Genomic DNA, 18,791 nt, shown 5'->3' on the forward strand with positions numbered 1-18,791 from the left:
ACCCCACCAGAGACCGAACGTTGCAGCACAATATGTAAACAATGGCCAAGTGTAACCGCACCAGAGACCGAACGTTGTAGCACAATATGTAAACAATGGCCAAGTGTAACCCCACCAGAGACCGAACGTTGTAGCACAATATGTAAACAATGGCCAAGTGTAACCCCACCAGAGACCGAACGTTGTAGCACAATATGTAAACAATGGCCAAGTGTAACCGCACCAGAGACCGAACGTTGCAGCACAATATGTAAACAATGGCCAAGTGTAACCCCACCAGAGACCGAACGTTGTAGCACAATATGTAAACAATGGCCAAGTGTAACCGCACCAGAGACCGAACGTTGCAGCACAATATGTAAACAATGGCCAAGTGTAACCGCACCAGAGACCGAACGTTGCAGCACAATATGTAAACAATGGCCAAGTGTAACCGCACCAGAGACCTAACGTTGCAGCACAATATGTAAACGATGGCCAAGTGTAACCGCACCAGAGACCGAACGTTGCAGCACAATATGTAAACAATGGCCAAGTGTAACCGTACCAGAGACCGAACGTTGCAGCACAATATGTAAACAATGAACAAGTGTAACCGTACCAGAGACCGAACGTTGCAGCACAATATGTAAACAATGGCCAAGTGTAACCGCACCAGAGACCGAACGTTGCAGCACAATATGTAAACGATGGCCAAGTGTAACCGCACCAGAGACCGAACGTTGCAGCACAATATGTAAACAATGGCCAAGTGTAACCGCACCAGAGACCGAACGTTGCAGCACAATATGTAAACGATGGCCAAGTGTAACCGCACCAGAGACCGAACGTTGCAGCACAATATGTAAACAATGGCCAAGTGTAACCGCACCAGAGACCGAACGTTGCAGCACAATATGTAAACAATGGCCAAGTGTAACCCCACCAGAGACCGAACGTTGTAGCACAATATGTAAACGATGGCCAAGTGTAACCGCACCAGAGACCGAACGTTGCAGCACAATATGTAAACGATGGCCAAGTGTAACCGCACCAGAGACCGAACATTGCAGCACAATATGTAAACGATGGCCAAGTGTAAACCCCACCAGAGACCGAACGTTGTAGCACAATATGTAAACAATGGCCAAGTGTAACCGCACCAGAGACCGAACGTTGCAGCACAATATGTAAACGATGGCCAAGTGTAACCGCACCAGAGACCGAACGTTGCAGCACAATATGTAAACGATGGCCAAGTGTAACCCCACCAGAGACCGAACATTGCAGCACAATATGTAAACGATGGCCAAGTGTAACCCCACCAGAGACCGAACATTGCAGCACAATATGTAAACGATGGCCAAGTGTAACCGCACCAGAGACCGAACGTTGCAGCACAATATGTAAACAATGGCCAAGTGTAACCCCACCAGAGACCGAACGTTGCAGCACAATATGTAAACAATGGCCAAGTGTAACCCCACCAGAGACCGAACGTTGCAGCACAATATGTAAACAATGGCCAAGTGTAACCCCACCAGAGACCGAACGTTGCAGCACAATATGTAAACAATGGCCAAGTGTAACCGTACCAGAGACCGAACGTTGCAGCACAATATGTAAACGATGGCCAAGTGTAAACCGTACCAGAGACCGAACGTTGCAGCACAATATGTAAACAATGGCCAAGTGTAACCCCACCAGAGACCGAACATTGCAGCACAATATGTAAACAATGGCCAAGTGTAACCCCACCAGAGACCGAACGTTGCAGCACAATATGTAAACGATGGCCAAGTGTAAACCGCACCAGAGACCGAACGTTGCAGCACAATATGTAAACAATGACCAAGTGTAACCCCACCAGAGACCGAACGTTGCAGCACAATATGTAAACAATGGCCAAGTGTAACCCCACCAGAGACCGAACGTTGCAGCACAATATGTAAACAATGGCCAAGTGTAACCCCACCAGAGACCGAACGTTGCAGCACAATATGTAAACAATGGCCAAGTGTAAACCCCACCAGAGACCGAACGTTGCAGCACAAGATGTAAACAATGGCCAAGTGTAACCGCACCAGAGACCGAACGTTGTAGCACAATATGTAAACGATGGCCAAGTGTAACCCCACCAGAGACCGAACGTTGCAGCACAATATGTAAACAATGGCCAAGTGTAAACCGCACCAGAGACCGAACGTTGCAGCACAATATGTAAACAATGGCCAAGTGTAACCCCACCAGAGACCGAACGTTGTAGCACAATATGTAAACAATGGCCAAGTGTAACCCCACCAGAGACCGAACGTTGCAGCACAATATGTAAACAATGGCCAAGTGTAACCCCACCAGAGACCGAACGTTGCAGCACAATATGTAAACGATGGCCAAGTGTAACCGTACCAGAGACCTAACGTTGCAGCACAATATGTAAACAATGGCCAAGTGTAACCGTACCAGAGACCGAACGTTGCAGCACAATATGTAAACAATGGCCAAGTGTAACCCCACCAGAGACCGAACGTTGCAGCACAATATGTAAACAATGGCCAAGTGTAAACCCCACCAGAGACCGAACGTTGTAGCACAATATGTAAACGATGGCCAAGTGTAACCCCACCAGAGACCGAACGTTGCAGCACAATATGTAAACAATGGCCAAGTGTAACCGCACCAGAGACCGAACGTTGCAGCACAATATGTAAACAATGGCCAAGTGTAACCGCACCAGAGACCGAACGTTGCAGCACAATATGTAAACAATGGCCAAGTGTAACCGCACCAGAGACCGAACGTTGCAGCACAATATGTAAACAATGGCCAAGTGTAACCGCACCAGAGACCGAACATTGCAGCACAATATGTAAACGATGGCCAAGTGTAACCCCACCAGAGACCGAACGTTGCAGCACAATATGTAAACAATGGCCAAGTGTAACCGCACCAGAGACCGAACATTGCAGCACAATATGTAAACAATGGCCAAGTGTAACCGCACCAGAGACCGAACGTTGCAGCACAATATGTAAACAATGGCCAAGTGTAACCCCACCAGAGACCGAACGTTGCAGCACAATATGTAAACAATGGCCAAGTGTAACCGCACCAGAGACCGAACATTGCAGCACAATATGTAAACGATGGCCAAGTGTAACCCCACCAGAGACCGAACGTTGTAGCACAATATGTAAACAATGGCCAAGTGTAACCGCACCAGAGACCGAACATTGCAGCACAATATGTAAACGATGGCCAAGTGTAACCCCACCAGAGACCGAACATTGCAGCACAATATGTAAACAATGGCCAAGTGTAACCGTACCAGAGACCGAACGTTGCAGACTTTTAATTTGCAGTAAGACGCAAGCACTTCCAGCTGATTGCGAAAGGAAACGTGGTTCAGGCGACAACGTTTGGGTACGTTTGGCGACGTGCCATGCATCAGAAGATTGAAAATACATACACACTTTGCCCGTGCTCATTTCACGTACACTATATCTACAACAGTATGTGGACACCCCTCCAAACTGTCTCTGGAAGCAACGTCAGCAGATATGTGGACACCCCTTCAAATTAGAGGATTAGGCTATTTCAGCCACACCCGTTGTTGACAGGTGTATAAAATCGAGCACACAGCCATGCAATCTCCACAGACAAACATTGGCAGTAGAATGGCCTTCCTGAAGAGCTCAGTGACTTTCAACGTGGCACCTTCTAACAAGTCAGTTTGTCAAATTTCTGCCCTGCTAGAGCTTGTCGACAGTAAGTGCTGTTAATGTGAAGTGGAAATGTCTAGGAGCAGCAACGGCTCAACCGCAAAGTGGTAGGCCACACCAGCTCACAGAACGGGACCGCCTAGTGCTGAAGCACGTATCGCATAAAAATCGTCTGTCCTCGATTGCAACACTCACTACCGACTTTCAAACTGTCTCTGGAAGCAACGTCAGCACAATAACTGTTCGGGAGCTTCATGAAATGGGTTTCCGTGGCCGAGCAGCCGCACACAAGCCTAAGATCACAATGCCAAGCTTCAGCTGGAGTGGTGTAAAGCTCACTGCCATTAGACTCTGGAGCGGTGGAAACGTGTTCTCTTGAGTGATGAATCACGCTTCACTATCTGGCAGTCTGACGGACGAATCTGGGTTTGGCGGATGCCAGAAGAACACTACCTGCCCCAATGTATAATGCCAACCAAGTTTGGTGGAGTAGGAGTGATAGTCTGGGGCTGTTTTTCATGGTTCGGGCTAAGCCCCTTAGTTCCAGGGAAGGGAAATCTTAATGCTACAGCATACAATGACATTCTAGATGATTCTGTGCTTCAACTTTGTAGCAACAGATTGGAAAAGGCCCTTTCCTGTTTCAGCATGACAATGCCCCCGTGCACAAAGTGAGGTCCATACAGAAATGTTTTATCGAGATTGGTGTGGAAGAACTTGACTGGCCTGCACTGAGCTCTGACCGCAACCCAATCAAACACCTTTAGGATGAATTGAAACACTGACTGCGAGCCAGGACTAATCACCCAACATCAGTGCCCGACCTCACTAATGCTCTTCTGGCTGAATGGAAGCAAGTCCCCGCAGCAGTGTTCCAACATCTAGTGGAAAGCCTTCCCAGAAGAGTGGAGGCTGTTATAGCAGCAGTGTTCCAACATCTAGTGGAAAGCCTTCCCAGAAGAGTGGAGGCTGTTATAGCAGCAATGTTCCAACATCTAGTGGAAAGCCTTCCCAGAAGAGTGGAGGCTGTTATAGCAGCAGTGTTCCAACATCTAGTGGAAAGCCTTCCCAGAAGAGTGGAGGCTGTTATAGCAGCAGTGTTCCAACATCTAGTGGAAAGCCTTCCCAGAAGAGTGGAGGCTGTTATAGCAGCAATGTTCCAACATCTAGTGGAAAGCCTTCCCAGAAGAGTGGAGGCTGTTATAGCAGCAATGTTCCAACATCTAGTGGAAAGCCTTCCCAGAAGAGTGGAGGTTGTTATAGCAGCAATGTTCCAACATCTAGTGGAAAGCCTTCCCAGAAGAGTGCAGGCTGTTATAGCAGCAACGTTCCAACATCTAGTGGAAAGCCTTCCCAGAAGAGTGGAGGCTGTTATAGCAGCAATGTTCCAACATCTAGTGGAAAGCCTTCCCAGAAGAGTGAAGGCTGTTATAGCAGCAGTGTTCCAACATCTAGTGGAAAGCCTTCCCAGAAGAGTGGAGGCTGTTATAGCAGCAACGTTCCAACATCTAGTGGAAAGCCTTCCCAGAAGAGTGGAGGCTGTTATAGCAGCAACGTTCCAACATCTAGTGGAAAGCATTCCCAGAAGAGTGGAGGTTGTTATAGCAGCAGTGTTCCAACATCTAGTGGAAAGCCTTCCCAGAAGAGTGGAGGCTGTTATAGCAGCAATGTTCCAACATCTAGTGGAAAGCCTTCCCAGAAGAGTGGAGACTGTTATAGCAGCAACGTTCCAACATCTAGTGGAAAGCCTTCCCAGAAGAGTGGAGGCTGTTATAGCAGCAACGTTCCAACATCTAGTGGAAAGCCTTCCCTGTTATAGCAGCAGTGTTCCAAACATCTAGTGGAAAGCATTCCCAGAAGAGTGGAGGCTGTTATAGCAGGGGGGGGGGGGGGGTCCAACTCCATATTAATGTCCATGATTTTGGAATGAGATGTTTGAACAGGTGTCCACATACTTTTGGTCATGTAGTGTAGCAGGAATACAAGCTGACAGAGTCAAACAGACCGACGCCCCATAAAGTCTGGTTAATAATCCTGTGTTTATCTCCACTTCCTACCGTCACATTTAAATATCATTTTATTCAACATTCTGGTTTGTAGTTAAGACTACATGAGGTAACCATGGTAACAGCATAATATTTTAGGCAAATTAGGTGTTTGTGTGTGTGTGTGTTTCATTAGGGCTATGTGTACATCTTCAATGAAAATCAAGGATACGGTGTACTAACCAGAGAAGTGTGTTGTTGTTTTTAACAGATACATCATCGGAAGGAAAGGAGAGACACGTAGAAGACTCGAGGCAGACACAAAGACAGACATCCACATTCCAAAACAAGGAGTGGAAGGACAGATCGGTGAGTGGCGTTTTATTAGCGGAGAGACCAGTACCTCTGGTCCAGGGCTTGAGCCCTCTTTCAGCCTTCTTGAAGAAGGGTCAGGCCGCACGTAACGCCCTGGATCAGAGCTTGGAGACCAGCCCAAACCAGAGGTCTATAGTAAAGATACTGGTGCAACACTGTAGCCTCGTCCCATATTATGACTGTTTGTGCTGTCTCACCAACTCCTGTGGTCGGAATTACAAGACAATTAATGTTTTTATTTTATTTAACCTTTATTTAACTAGGCAAGTGATTAACAATGACTATAGGAGTTCACTATGCAAGCACAAACAGATCTGGGACCAGTCTAGCAAAACTCTTCTTTCTCTATCTCTGGGAATTTCAGTGGTTTTCTGTCAGCAGTCAACTCATATTTTACGTGCTATATTGTATTTACTTTGCCACCATGGCCTTTTTTTTGCCTTTACCTTCCTTATCTCACCTCATTTGCTCACATTGTATATAGACTTGTTTATACTGTATTATTGACTGTATGTTTGTTTTACTCCATGTCGTTGTATGTGTCGAACTGCTTTGCTTTATCTTGGCCAGGTCGCAATTGTAAATGAGAACTTGTTCTCAACTTGCCTACCTGGTTAAATAAAGGTGAAATAAATAAAATAAAAATGTATGAGTTTAGTAATAAAAGTCAGCCAAGAACGTGGTTCCAGCAACCACACAAAACTCAAAACTCAAGACATTATCCATGAACCTCTGCTCTTCTTCTAAGGGCTAGAATCATGGGATATCAAAAATAAAAGTCTCACATTTACAGTCACACAATAACGGTCTCGCATTGTTCCAGTGATCACTGGCTCCCAGAAGGCCGCGGTGTCCTCTGCCGTGACTCGTGTCGAGCTCCTGGTGCAGAGCTTTCGCAAGAAGCAGCCGTTCACCCACTTCCTGTCGTTCGCTCTTAACCACCCTCAAGTTCAGGATGGATTCCTGAGGTTTAAAGAGGAGGTGTTGGAGCAGTGTTCTCAGGTAAGGAAGAGTGTGTGTGTGTGTGTGTGTGTGTGTGTGTGTGTGTGTGTCAGTGAGTGCGTGCATGGCGGATGGGAGGGATGACAATCTGTTAAAATCGTGCATAATAGTCTCAAACTCCAGTTTGAGACTTGACTATATTCCATTCATGTTTATATTGACTGAATAGCTATCAGAGATCTTGGGTCCCTGTTTTAGTTTATCTGGTTGTCTGGTTCTAAGGGTTAAATTGTGCAGATCTAGGATCAGCTTCCTCTTCCTCCAATACTAATCTCAACCATTAGTGGAGGAAATGCCAAACGGACCTAAGATCGGTGTCTAAGGGCAACTTCACCCTACAGTGTTTCTCTGTGCGGTCAGTTCATCGCAGGTCTCTCTCCTCTCTTGTTAAGGACCACGGAGTAGATGGAAGCATCTTCCAGAACCCTGCTAAGCTCCATCTAACAGTCGGCACCCTGGCTCTGCTGAACGACCTGGAAGTGACCCAAGCATGTAAACAACTCCAGCACTGTCAGGACTTTATCAAGTACGTATGACTGACTGACAACTGGGTCATGTTCATTGGGAATCAAACAGATGAAAACAGACTGAAACAGGGAGGGACTATCCCTATCTAGATTGTATAAAACATTGAGTTGGAGCCAGGAACACATGTTATGTCATGTAACACACATTATGTCATGTTATGTCAAGTAACACATTATGTTATGTAACTCATGTTATGTCATATTATGTAACACACATGTTATGTCATGTAACACACGCTATGTCATGTAACACACGTTATGTCATGTAACACACGTTATGTCATGTAACACATGTTATGTCATGTAACACACATGTTATGTCATGTAACACACGTTATGTCATGTAACACACATTATGTCATGTCAAGTAACACATTGTCTTGTTATGTTATGTCAAGTAACACGTTATATCATGTAACACACATTATGTCATGTCAAGTAACACATTGTCTTGTTATGTTATGTCAAGTAACACGTTATGTCATGTAACACACATTATGTCATGTCAAGTAACACATTGTCTTGTTATGTTATGTCAAGTAACATGTTATGTCATGTAACACACATTATGTCATGTCAAGTAACACATTGTCTTGTTATGTTATGTCAAGTAACACGTTATGTCATGTAACACACATTATGTCATGTCAAGTAACACATTGTCTTGTTATGTTATGTCAAGTAACACGTTATGTCATGTAACACACATTATGTCATGTCAAGTAACACATTGTCTTGTTATGTTATGTCAAGTAACACGTTATGTCATGTAACACACATTATGTCATGTCAAGTAACACATTGTCTTGTTATGTTATGTCAAGTAACACGTTATGTCATGTAACACACATGTTATGTCATGTAACACACATTATGTCATGTCAAGTAACACATTGTCTTGTTATGTCATGTCAAGTAACACGTTATGTCATGTAACACATGTTATGTCATGTAACACACGTTATGTCATGTAACACATGTTATGTCATGTAACACACATTATGTCATGTCAAGTAACACATTGTCTTGTTATGTTATGTCAAGTAACACGTTATGTCATGTAACACACGTTATGTCATGTAACACATTATGTCATGTTTCAGGACCATCACAGAAGGGAAGCCTCTCCCGCTGGAGGTGACAGGGATTGAGTACATGAACGATGACCCAGCCATGGTGGATGTCCTGTATGCCAAGGTCCAAGTGAAAGATGGTTCGGACAAGTAAGAGTCTGGTTCCTGGATACTCTCATGTCTCTTTCTTTAACCACAGTTTGTACCACAGTGACTCTGGCTCCTTGAAAAGCACTATATACAGTGCCTTTGGGAAAAGTATTCAGTATTCAGACCTCTTGACACAGCCTTATTCTAAAATTGATTAAATACAACAAAAAACCTCTGCAATCTACACACAATACCCCATAATGACATCACAATACCCCATAATGACAACACAATACCCCATAATGACATCACAATACCCCATAATGACAACACAATACCCCATAATGACATCACAATACCCCATAATGACATCACAATACCCCATAATGACATCACAATACCCCATAATGACATCACAATACCCCATAATGACACACAATACCCCATAATGACACACAATACCCCATAATGACACACAATACCCCATAATGACATCACAATACCCCATAATGACACACAATACCCCATAATGACACACAATACCCCATAATGACAACACAATACCCCATAATGACATCACAATACCCCATAATGACAACACAATACCCCATAATGACATCACAATACCCCATAATGACACACAATACCCCATAATGACACACAATACCCCATAATGACACACAATACCCCATAATGACATCACAATACCCCATAATGACACACAATACCCCATAATGACATCACAATACCCCATAATGACACACAATACCCCATAATGACACACAATACCCCATAATGACATCACAATACCCCATAATGACATCACAATACACCATAATGACATCACAATACACCATAATGACATCACAATACACCATAATGACAAAGCAAAAACTGATTTTTAAAATGATTTGCAAATGTATTAAAAATAAAAAACTGAAATACGTTATTTACGTAAGTATTCAGATACTTTGCTATGAGACTTGAAATTGAGCTCAGGTGCATCCTGTTTCTATTGATCATCCTTGATATGTTTTGAAAAATTGATTGAAGTTCACCTGTGGTAAATTCAATTGATAGGACATGATTTGGAAAGGCACACACCTGTCTATATAAGGTCCCACAGTTGTCAGTGCATGACAGAATGTTCTTGAGTGGCTCAGCCAGAGCCTGGACTTGAACCTGATCGATTGATCTCTGGAGAGACCTGAAAATAGCTGTGCAGCGACACTCCCCATCCAACCTGACAGAACTTGAGAGGATCTGCAGAGAAGAATAGGAGTCCTGGGGAACTCCCCAAATACAGGTGTGTCAAGCTTGTAGCGTCATACCCAAGAAGAGTTGAAGCTGTAATCGCTGCCAAAGGTGCTTCAACAAAGTTCTGAGTAAAGGGTCTGAGTACTTATGTAAATGTGCTATTTATGTTTTATGTTTTTAATACATTTGCAAACATTTCTAAAAACCTGTTTTTTCTTTGTCATTATGGTGTATTGTGATGTCACTATGGGGTATTGTGATGTCATTATGGTGTATTGTGATGTCATTATGGGGTATTGTGATGTCATTATGGTGTATTGTGATGTCATTATGGGGTATTGTGATGTCATTATGGTGTATTGTGTATAGATTGTTGAGGGGGGAAACAATTTAGTCCATTTTAGAATAAGTCTGCATCGTAACAAAATGTGGAAAAAGTCAAGGGGTCTGAGTACTTAACGAATGCACTGTAAATACCATGTAGTATAATTAGTATTTTTACAGTTGACTTTTTTTAATGACAGATTGAGTGACAATTAGTACATTAAAATGATGTTCATCGATAGGATGTCAACAGTGTGAAAGGGTTGCTCCCAGGTAACAACAACTAACTCTTGTGTTGACTGTCTGTGTTGACTGTGTGTTGACTGTCTGCTGTGCAGGCTGCAGACCATTGTGGAGCGGCTGGTGGACCACTTTGTTTCCTCAGGACTGATGGTCAGAGAATGGGACAGAGTGAAACTGCACGGCACAGTGATGAACACTCTGTTCAGGAAGGATGCTTCAGGTAGGATGAAGAAAGTGGTTTTTGTCTATGGCCATCACTGATGTGTGTTTTAGGTATGTGTATTGGAGCTTCATCTTGAAAACAAGGACACTTACTAGAGTACACACACACACACAAACACACGTACTTGAAATGAAAATGCAAAATAAGTGTCACTGCTCTCTCAAAACAGCCTTTCCTCTGTGTAAAACTGTGTAAAACTGACCCAGAGTATCCTCCTGATAATGTGAGCCTGTTTCCCTCATTCTCCTCCCACTCAGAAAGATGGACATTAAGTCAGTCACTGGACACAGTCAGTCAGCATAAAGATGGACATTAAGTCAGTCACTGGACACAGTCAGTCAGCATAAAGATGGACATTAAGTCAGTCACTGGGCACGGAGTCACTGCATAAAGATGGACATTAAGTCAGTCACTGGACACGGAGTCAGTCAGCATAAAGATGGACATTAAGTCAGTCACTGGGCACGGAGTCACAGCATAAAGATGCACATTAAGTCAGTCACTGGACACGGAGTCAGTCAGCATAAAGATGGACATTAAGTCAGTCACTGGGCACGGAGTCACAGCATAAAGATGGACATTAAGTCAGTCACTGGACACGGAGTCAGTCAGCATAAAGATGGACATTAAGTCAGTCACTGGGCACGGAGTCAGTCAGCATAAAGATGGACATTAAGTCAGTCACTGGGCACGGAGTCACAGCATAAAGATGGACATTAAGTCAGTCACTGGGCACGGAGTCAGTCAGCATAAAGATGGACATTAAGTCAGTCACTGGACACGGAGTCAGTCAGCATAAAGATGGACATTAAGTCAGTCACTGGACACGGAGTCAGTCAGCATAAAGATGGACATTAAGTCAGTCACTGGACACGGAGTCACAGCATAAAGATGGACACAGAGTCACAGCATAAAGATGGACATTAAGTCAGTCACTGGGCACGGAGTCAGTCAGCATAAAGATGGACATTAAGTCAGTCACTGGGCACGGAGTCAGTCAGCATAAAGATGGACATTAAGTCAGTCACTGGGCACGGAGTCAGTCAGCATAAAGATGGACATTAAGTCAGTCACTGGACACGGAGTCAGTCAGCATAAAGATGGACACGGAGTGACAGTATAATCACATTAGTGAAACAAACTGACACCTGAACACACCACCCCATGTCAACAACACGGATGTAGCAACAACCATAACAACAATAACAACCCCTAGATTTAAAATGTTTTTTAAATTTATTTTATTTAACTAGGCAAGTCAGTTAAGAACAAATTCTTATTTACAAAAGGCAAAAGGCCTCCTGCGGGGGACGGGGGCTAGGATTAAAAATATATAAAATAAAATAATAAAATACAATGCAGCACAACATGGCAGCAGCACAACATGGCAGCAGCACAACATGGCAGCAGCACAACATGGCAGCAGCACAACATGGCAGCAGCACAACATGGCAGCAGCACAACATGGCAGCAGCACAACATGGCAGCAGCACAACATGTTAGCAGCACAACATGGCAGCAGCACAACATGGCAGCAGCACAACATGGCAGCAGCACAACATGGCAGCAGCACAACATGGTAGCAGCACAACATGGCAGCAGCACAACATGGCAGCAGCACAACATGGTAGCAGCACAACATGGTAGCAACACAACATGGCAGCAGCACAACATGGTAGCAGCACAACATGGTAGCAGCACAACATGGTACAAACATTATTGGGCACAGACAACACAAAGGGCAGGAGGGTAGAGACAACAATACATCACACAAAGCAGCCACAACTGTCAGTAAGAGTGTCCATGGAATGAGTCTTTGAAGGAAGAGATTGAGATAAAACTGTCCAGTTTGAGTGTTTGTTGCAGCTCGTTGCAGTCGCTGGCTGCAGTGAACTGAGAAGAGGAGCGCCCCAGTCCCTGTTCCTGAAGTAGTAAACAGAGTTTTATTGGACGCTCTTGGGACAGACCCCGCCCTTTGTCCTGTGCTCTTGGACAGACCCCTCCCTTTGTCCTGTGCTCTTGGACAGACCCCTCCCTTTGTCCTGTGCTCTTGGACAGACCCCTCCCTTTGTCCTGTGCTCTTGGACAGACCCCTCCCTTTGTCCTGTGCTCTTGGACAGACCCCTCCCTTTGTCCTGTGCTCTTGGACAGACCCCTCCCTTTGTCCTGTGCTCTTGGACAGACCCCTCCCTTTGTCCTGTGCTCTTGGACAGACCACTCCCTTTGTCCTGTGCTCTTGGACAGACCACTCCCTTTGTCCTGTGCTCTTGCACACTTTCAGCTGGCCAGCCCTGAGTTGTTGGCCAGTCTCTCAGCTGGCCAGCCCTGTGTAAACTCATGCGTGAAAGAACTAGGGCTGGACTTGATCCACGGCCAACTGAATGAAACCCCTTGTCACTGCTGTTGGAAAACACTCTGCCCTGTAGCACACAAACAGAGTTGTGGCCAAAGAGAGAGCGAGGGAGGGAGGGAAGGTTACTGTTGGTTCTGCACTTGTTGTTGACTAGCTCAGAATAGCACTGAATTGCTCAGAATGCAGTGTTTTAGGTACGTCACTGCTGCATACCAGATGAATGGTCAGCATTATGTTGTTAGAATCACAGCTGTTACATAACAGACAGGGACATTGACCAATCAGGGTGGTGGTGGTGGTAAGGCTGTCATCTGTTTAGTGTTTTTCAGAGCTAGAGTAATTTAGGATCATATCTCCCAGAACAGTTCATAGGGATATCCACCTGGTTTGAACAGTGTTGTAATAAACGGTGTGGTTGACGTTGAACTCCACTAAACCTCATTAACCCACATTTTTAGATTTTATAAAATAGAGTTGTCCACCTAATACACTAGATGTGTGTTTTGTTCATTAGGGTCAAAGGACCTTTTTTCAAAGTTCAACTTTTTGTTAACCAAATCTGTATTTTGGATGTAAATGTCGTGTTCTAAGTGTCCAGACACCTTTTTGTTAACCAAATCTGTATTTTGGATGTAAATGTCGCGTTCTAAGTGTCCAGACACCTTTTTGTACTTGGTTGTGAGGAAATGTAACCCCACCAGCGATAGACTTCGTCATGCTCGTTGTGCAGTTGCAGAGGCACAGATAAAACACCAACAAAGGCTCCAAAAACACCCAAATATATCTATTTTGGAAACGCCAATGCTCTCAGTATCAGGGTTTACCCGCGGTGCTCAGGGTTTACCGCGGTGCTCAGGGTTTACCCGCGGTGCTCAGGGTTTACCCACGGTGCTCAGGGTTTACCCACGGTACTCTGGGTTTACCCACGGTACTCTGGGTTTACCCGCGGTACTCTGGGTTTACCCGCGGTACTCTGGGTTTACCCGCGGTGCTCAGGGTTTACCCGCGGTACTCTGGGTTTACCCACGGTACTCTGGGTTTACCCGCGGTACTCTATGTTTACCCGCGGTACTCCGGGTTTACCCACGGTACTCTGGGTTTACCCACGGTACTCTGGGTTGACCCGCGGTACTCTGGGTTGACCCGCGGTACTCTGGGTTGACCCGCGGTACTCTGGGTTTACCCGCGGTACTCAGGGTTTACCCGCGGTGCTCAGGGTTTACCCGCGGTACTCAGGGTTTACCCACGGTACTCTGGGTTGACCCGCGGTACTCTGGGTTGACCCGCGGTACTCTAGGTTTACCCGCGGTACTCAGGGTTTACCCGCGGTGCTCAGGGTTTACCCATGGTACTCAGGGTTTACCCACGGTGCTCAGGATTTACCAATCTTTTGTTGTGTGTTTTCCAGCCGAAGCCGGAGGAGGAAGGCAGCAGAACATGAAGGAGCGGGAGGCCTTCGATGCCAGGAACATATTAAAGGTCAGAGGTCAAACAACACAAACAAATAAACATCCTGGTGGTACCTTTTTACCTGCCTGTTGTCTGTGGAACAATACAACCTTTAGGTCTGTCTCATAGGAGACCATTTCTCTCCTATATTGAGCAATACTATGTTTTTGTGGGTTATCTTTATTCTTGACTAGTACTCCCATAATATTTTGGGTGGAACGACTATTCACAGAAGCAATAGGAACATTCCAGGAAAACATAAAGCCTCCCGGGGCTTACATAATGCAGTAAGATTTAGCAGACTCACTCACTCAGTGAGATTTATTTAGCACCACTCATTCAGTCAGTCAGATGGTAGACAGTTCATTCAGACAGTAAAATGGTCGGTAGTTCATTCAGTCAGTAAGATGGTGGTCAGTTCATTCAGTCAGTAAGATGGTAGTCAGTTCATTCAGTCAGTAAGATGGTGGTCAGTTCATTCAAGATGGTAGTCAGTTCATTCAGTCAGCAAGATGATAGACAGTTCATTCAGTCAGCAAGATGGTAGATAGTTCATTCAGTCAATAAGATGGTAGTCAGTTCATTCAGTCAATAAGATGGTAGTCAGTTCATTCAGTCAATAAGATGGTAGTCAGTTCATTCAGTCAATAAGATGGTAGTCAGTTCATTCAGTCAGTAAGATGGTAGTCAGTTCATTCAGTCAGTAAGATGGTAGTCAGTTCATTCAGTCAGTAAGATTGTAGACAGCCCATTCAGTCAGTAAGATGGTAGACAGCCCATTCTGTCAGCAAGATGATAGACAGTTCATTCAGTCAGCAAGATGGTTGGTAGTTCATTCAGTCAGTAAGATGGTGGTCAGTTCATTCAGTCAGTAAGATGGTAGTCAGTTCATTCAGTCAGTAAGATGGTGGTCAGTTCATTCAAGATGGTAGTCAGTTCATTCAGTCAGCAAGATGATAGACAGTTCATTCAGTCAGCAAGATGGTAGATAGTTCATTCAGTCAGCAAGATGGTAGATAGTTCATTCAGTCAATAAGATGGTAGTCAGTTCATTCAGTCAATAAGATGGTAGTCAGTTCATTCAGTCAATAAGATGGTAGTCAGTTCATTCAGTCAATAAGATGGTAGTCAGTTCATTCAGTCAGTAAGATGGTAGTCAGTTCATTCAGTCAGTAAGATGGTAGACAGTTCATTCAGTCAGTAAGATTGTAGACAGCCCATTCAGTCAGTAAGATGGTAGACAGCCCATTCTGTCAGCAAGATGGTAGACAGCCCATTCTTTCAGCAAGATGGTAGACAGCCCATTCATTCAGCAAGATGGTAGACAGCCCATTCATTCAGTAAGATGGTAGACAGCCCATTCAGTCAGCAAGATGGTAGACAGCCCATTCAGTCAGTAAGATGGTAGACAGCCCATTCTGTCAGTAAGATGGTAGACAGCCCATTCTGTCAGCAAGATGGTAGACAGCCCATTCTGTCAGCAAGATTGTAGACAGCCCATTCTGTCAGCAAGATGGTAGACAGCCCATTCAGTCAGTAAGATGGTAGACAGCCCATTCAGTCAGTAAGATGGTAGACAGCCCATTCAGTCAGTAAGATGGTGGACAGCCCATTCATTCAGTAAGATGGTAGACAGCCCATTCAGTCAGTAAGATGGTAGACAGCCCATTCAGTCAGTAAGATGGTGGACAGCCCATTCATTCAGTAAGATGGTAGACAGCCCATTCAGTCAGCAAGATGGTAGCCAGTCAGGTAGGTGATGCAGCAATACCTCTGGCTCTGCTTCATGTGGATTAGCTGCCCTCTGCTGGTAAAATGTAAGAACTACAATAGTATATTCCTGGTGCGGTCTGTCTGAATGGAGCAGTGCTCTAGTCCTGGGCCCAGTTTTTCCAAAGCTATCTATCTGGATTTAGCCTATCGGATAGGATTAAGTACACATAAATATGATGAATCGAACAAATTAATAATTCACTTGAATGGGGACCGTTCTGTTCATTTTGGGCTCCCGAGTGGCACAGCGGTCTAAGGCACTGCATCTCAGTGCTAGAGGCGTCACTACAGAAACCCTGGTTCGATTCCAGGCTGTATCACAACCGGCCGTGATTGGGAGTCCCATAGGGAGGCGCACATTTGGCCCAACGCCGTCCGGGTTTGGCCGGTGTAGGCCGTCATTGCAAATACGAATTTGTTCTTAACTGACTTGCCTCATTAAATAAAGGAAAAAATAAATCTATAATATTAGTTTTTGCCCTCGCGCTACACACCTGATTCCACTAATCGGCTCGTCAAACCTATTGGTTCCCCAGGACCATGACTAAGAGACACTGGAATAGAGTGTTGATTGGACCTGAAATATATTCCTGACAGACAACCCAACACGCTGGGTTTGATCCCTCCAACCAACCATAACTGAAAAGATCAATGACATTTTATTTGTCATAAGAGTTTAGAATGTTGTTAGAACTGGGAATTTTATTTTAATTTTACTTAACTAGGCAAGTCAGTCAAGAACCAATTCTTATTTACAATGACGGCCTAGGAACAGTGGGTTAACTGGCTGTTCAGGGGCAGAACGACAGATTGTCAGCTCGGGGATTTGAACTTGCAACCTTCCGGTTACTAGTCCAACGCTCTAACCACTAGGCTAACCTGCCGCCCAATCAGCCTTCATTTCCTCATTAGATCCAATGATCAGTGTCTTCACAATGTATTCAGACCCCTTGACTTTCTCCACATGTTGTTGTGTTTCAGCCTGAATTTGACATTTATTACATTGAGAGGTTGTTTTGTCACTGGCCAACACACAATACCCCAGAATGTCGAAGTGGAATTATGTTTTTTAAATTATTTTACAAATTAATTTGAAAGGAAACACTGACATGTCTTGAGTCAATATGCCAAGTCTAAATAACTTCAGTAGTAAAAAGTTGCTTAACAAGTCACATAATAAGTTGCATGGACTCACTCTGTCTGCAGTAATAGTGTTTAACATGATTTTTGAATAACCTCTGTGTCCCACACATACTTTTTATTTAACCTTTATTTAACTAGGCAAGTCAGTTAAGAACAAATTCTTATTTTCAATGACGGTCTAGGAACAGTGGGTTAACTGCCTGTTCAGGGGCAGAATGACATATGTTCCTTGTCAGCTCAGGGATATGAACTTGCAACCTTTCGGTTACAACGCTCTAACCACTAGGCTACCCTGCCGCCCCAATGGGGTATTATGGGGTCTCATAGTTTTGTCGTTCTGTTGATGGTCGTGGAGTGGAATTTAAGCAGAGTTATTTTTTTGTTATGCTGTAGTTGTATCTATATAACCAGAACCTCCGTCAAAACTCTGGTCCAGTTCACAACGTGGACATACTTCAAGTGTAAACAGGAGATTCACGTAACAATGTTAGTAGTGGTTTCCTAGGGTGTGTCGCAAGTGGCTCCCTATTCACTATCTAGTGCACTTCTTCTGGTCAAAAGTAGTGCACTAATATAGGGGAAAGGGTGTCATTTGGGACACACACTAACACTCAGATTGACATTACTGTTCTAACTCTCTTGTCTTGTTCTTAACGTAGAGCTTTGGGTCGTACCATTTTGGGGAGTTTGATCTGAGTGCGGTCCAGATTTCCCAGAGGTATTCTACCGACTGCACCGGTTTCTACACCTCCGCTGGCCTTCTGAACTTCTCCTGACCACCTCTCCAATGAACGTTCACTCAGGTACAGTAGAGAGAGAGAGAGAGAGAGAGAGAGGTAGAGAGAGACAGAGGTAGAGAGAGACAGAGGTAGAGAGAGAGACAGAGGTAGAGAGAGAGAGACAGAGGTAGAGAGAGAGACAGAGGTAGAGAGAGAGAGACTGAGGTAGAGAGAGAGAGACTGAGGTAGAGAGAGAGAGACTGAGGTAGAGAGAGAGAGACTGAGGTAGAGAGAGAGACACAGAGGTAGAGAGAGAGACACAGAGGTAGAGAGAGAGACACAGAGGTAGAGAGAGAGACACAGAGGTAGAGAGAGAGACACAGAGGTAGAGAGAGAGACACAGAGGTAGAGAGAGAGAGACAGAGGTAGAGAGAGAGAGACAGAGGTAGAGAGAGAGAGACAGAGGTAGAGAGAGAGAGACAGAGGTAGAGAGAGAGAGACAGAGGTAGAGAGAGAGAGACAGAGGTAGAGAGAGAGAGACAGAGGTAGAGAGA

The 18,791-nt window shown here is 44.6% G+C and overlaps 1 protein-coding gene across 4 annotated transcripts in view; it reads left to right on the plus strand.

Annotated features, from left to right (window-relative positions):
* LOC110489354 (activating signal cointegrator 1 complex subunit 1) overlaps positions 1-18,791 on the plus strand; it is a 50,199-nt gene that overhangs the window by 7,612 nt on the left and 23,796 nt on the right. For 3 of the 4 annotated variants that reach the window (XR_005053298.1, XM_036988422.1, XM_036988432.1), the window contains exons 3-9: positions 5,958-6,055; positions 6,885-7,063; positions 7,456-7,589; positions 8,694-8,813; positions 10,673-10,797; positions 14,562-14,632; positions 18,178-18,321. Coding sequence is in view for 3 of the 4 variants with exons in the window: in XM_036988422.1 (XP_036844317.1) it covers positions 5,958-6,055; positions 6,885-7,063; positions 7,456-7,589; positions 8,694-8,813; positions 10,673-10,797; positions 14,562-14,632; positions 18,178-18,294 (844 nt within the window). In the remaining variant the exon portion in view is untranslated. The remainder of the gene's footprint in view (positions 1-5,957; positions 6,056-6,884; positions 7,064-7,455; positions 7,590-8,693; positions 8,814-10,672; positions 10,798-14,561; positions 14,633-18,177; positions 18,322-18,791) is intronic. The other variant, XM_036988437.1, reaches the window with a different exon arrangement.

Source organism: Oncorhynchus mykiss, chromosome 1, assembly GCF_013265735.2.
Source record: "Oncorhynchus mykiss isolate Arlee chromosome 1, USDA_OmykA_1.1, whole genome shotgun sequence".
In the NCBI taxonomy this organism is placed as follows: Eukaryota; Metazoa; Chordata; class Actinopteri; order Salmoniformes; family Salmonidae; genus Oncorhynchus; species Oncorhynchus mykiss.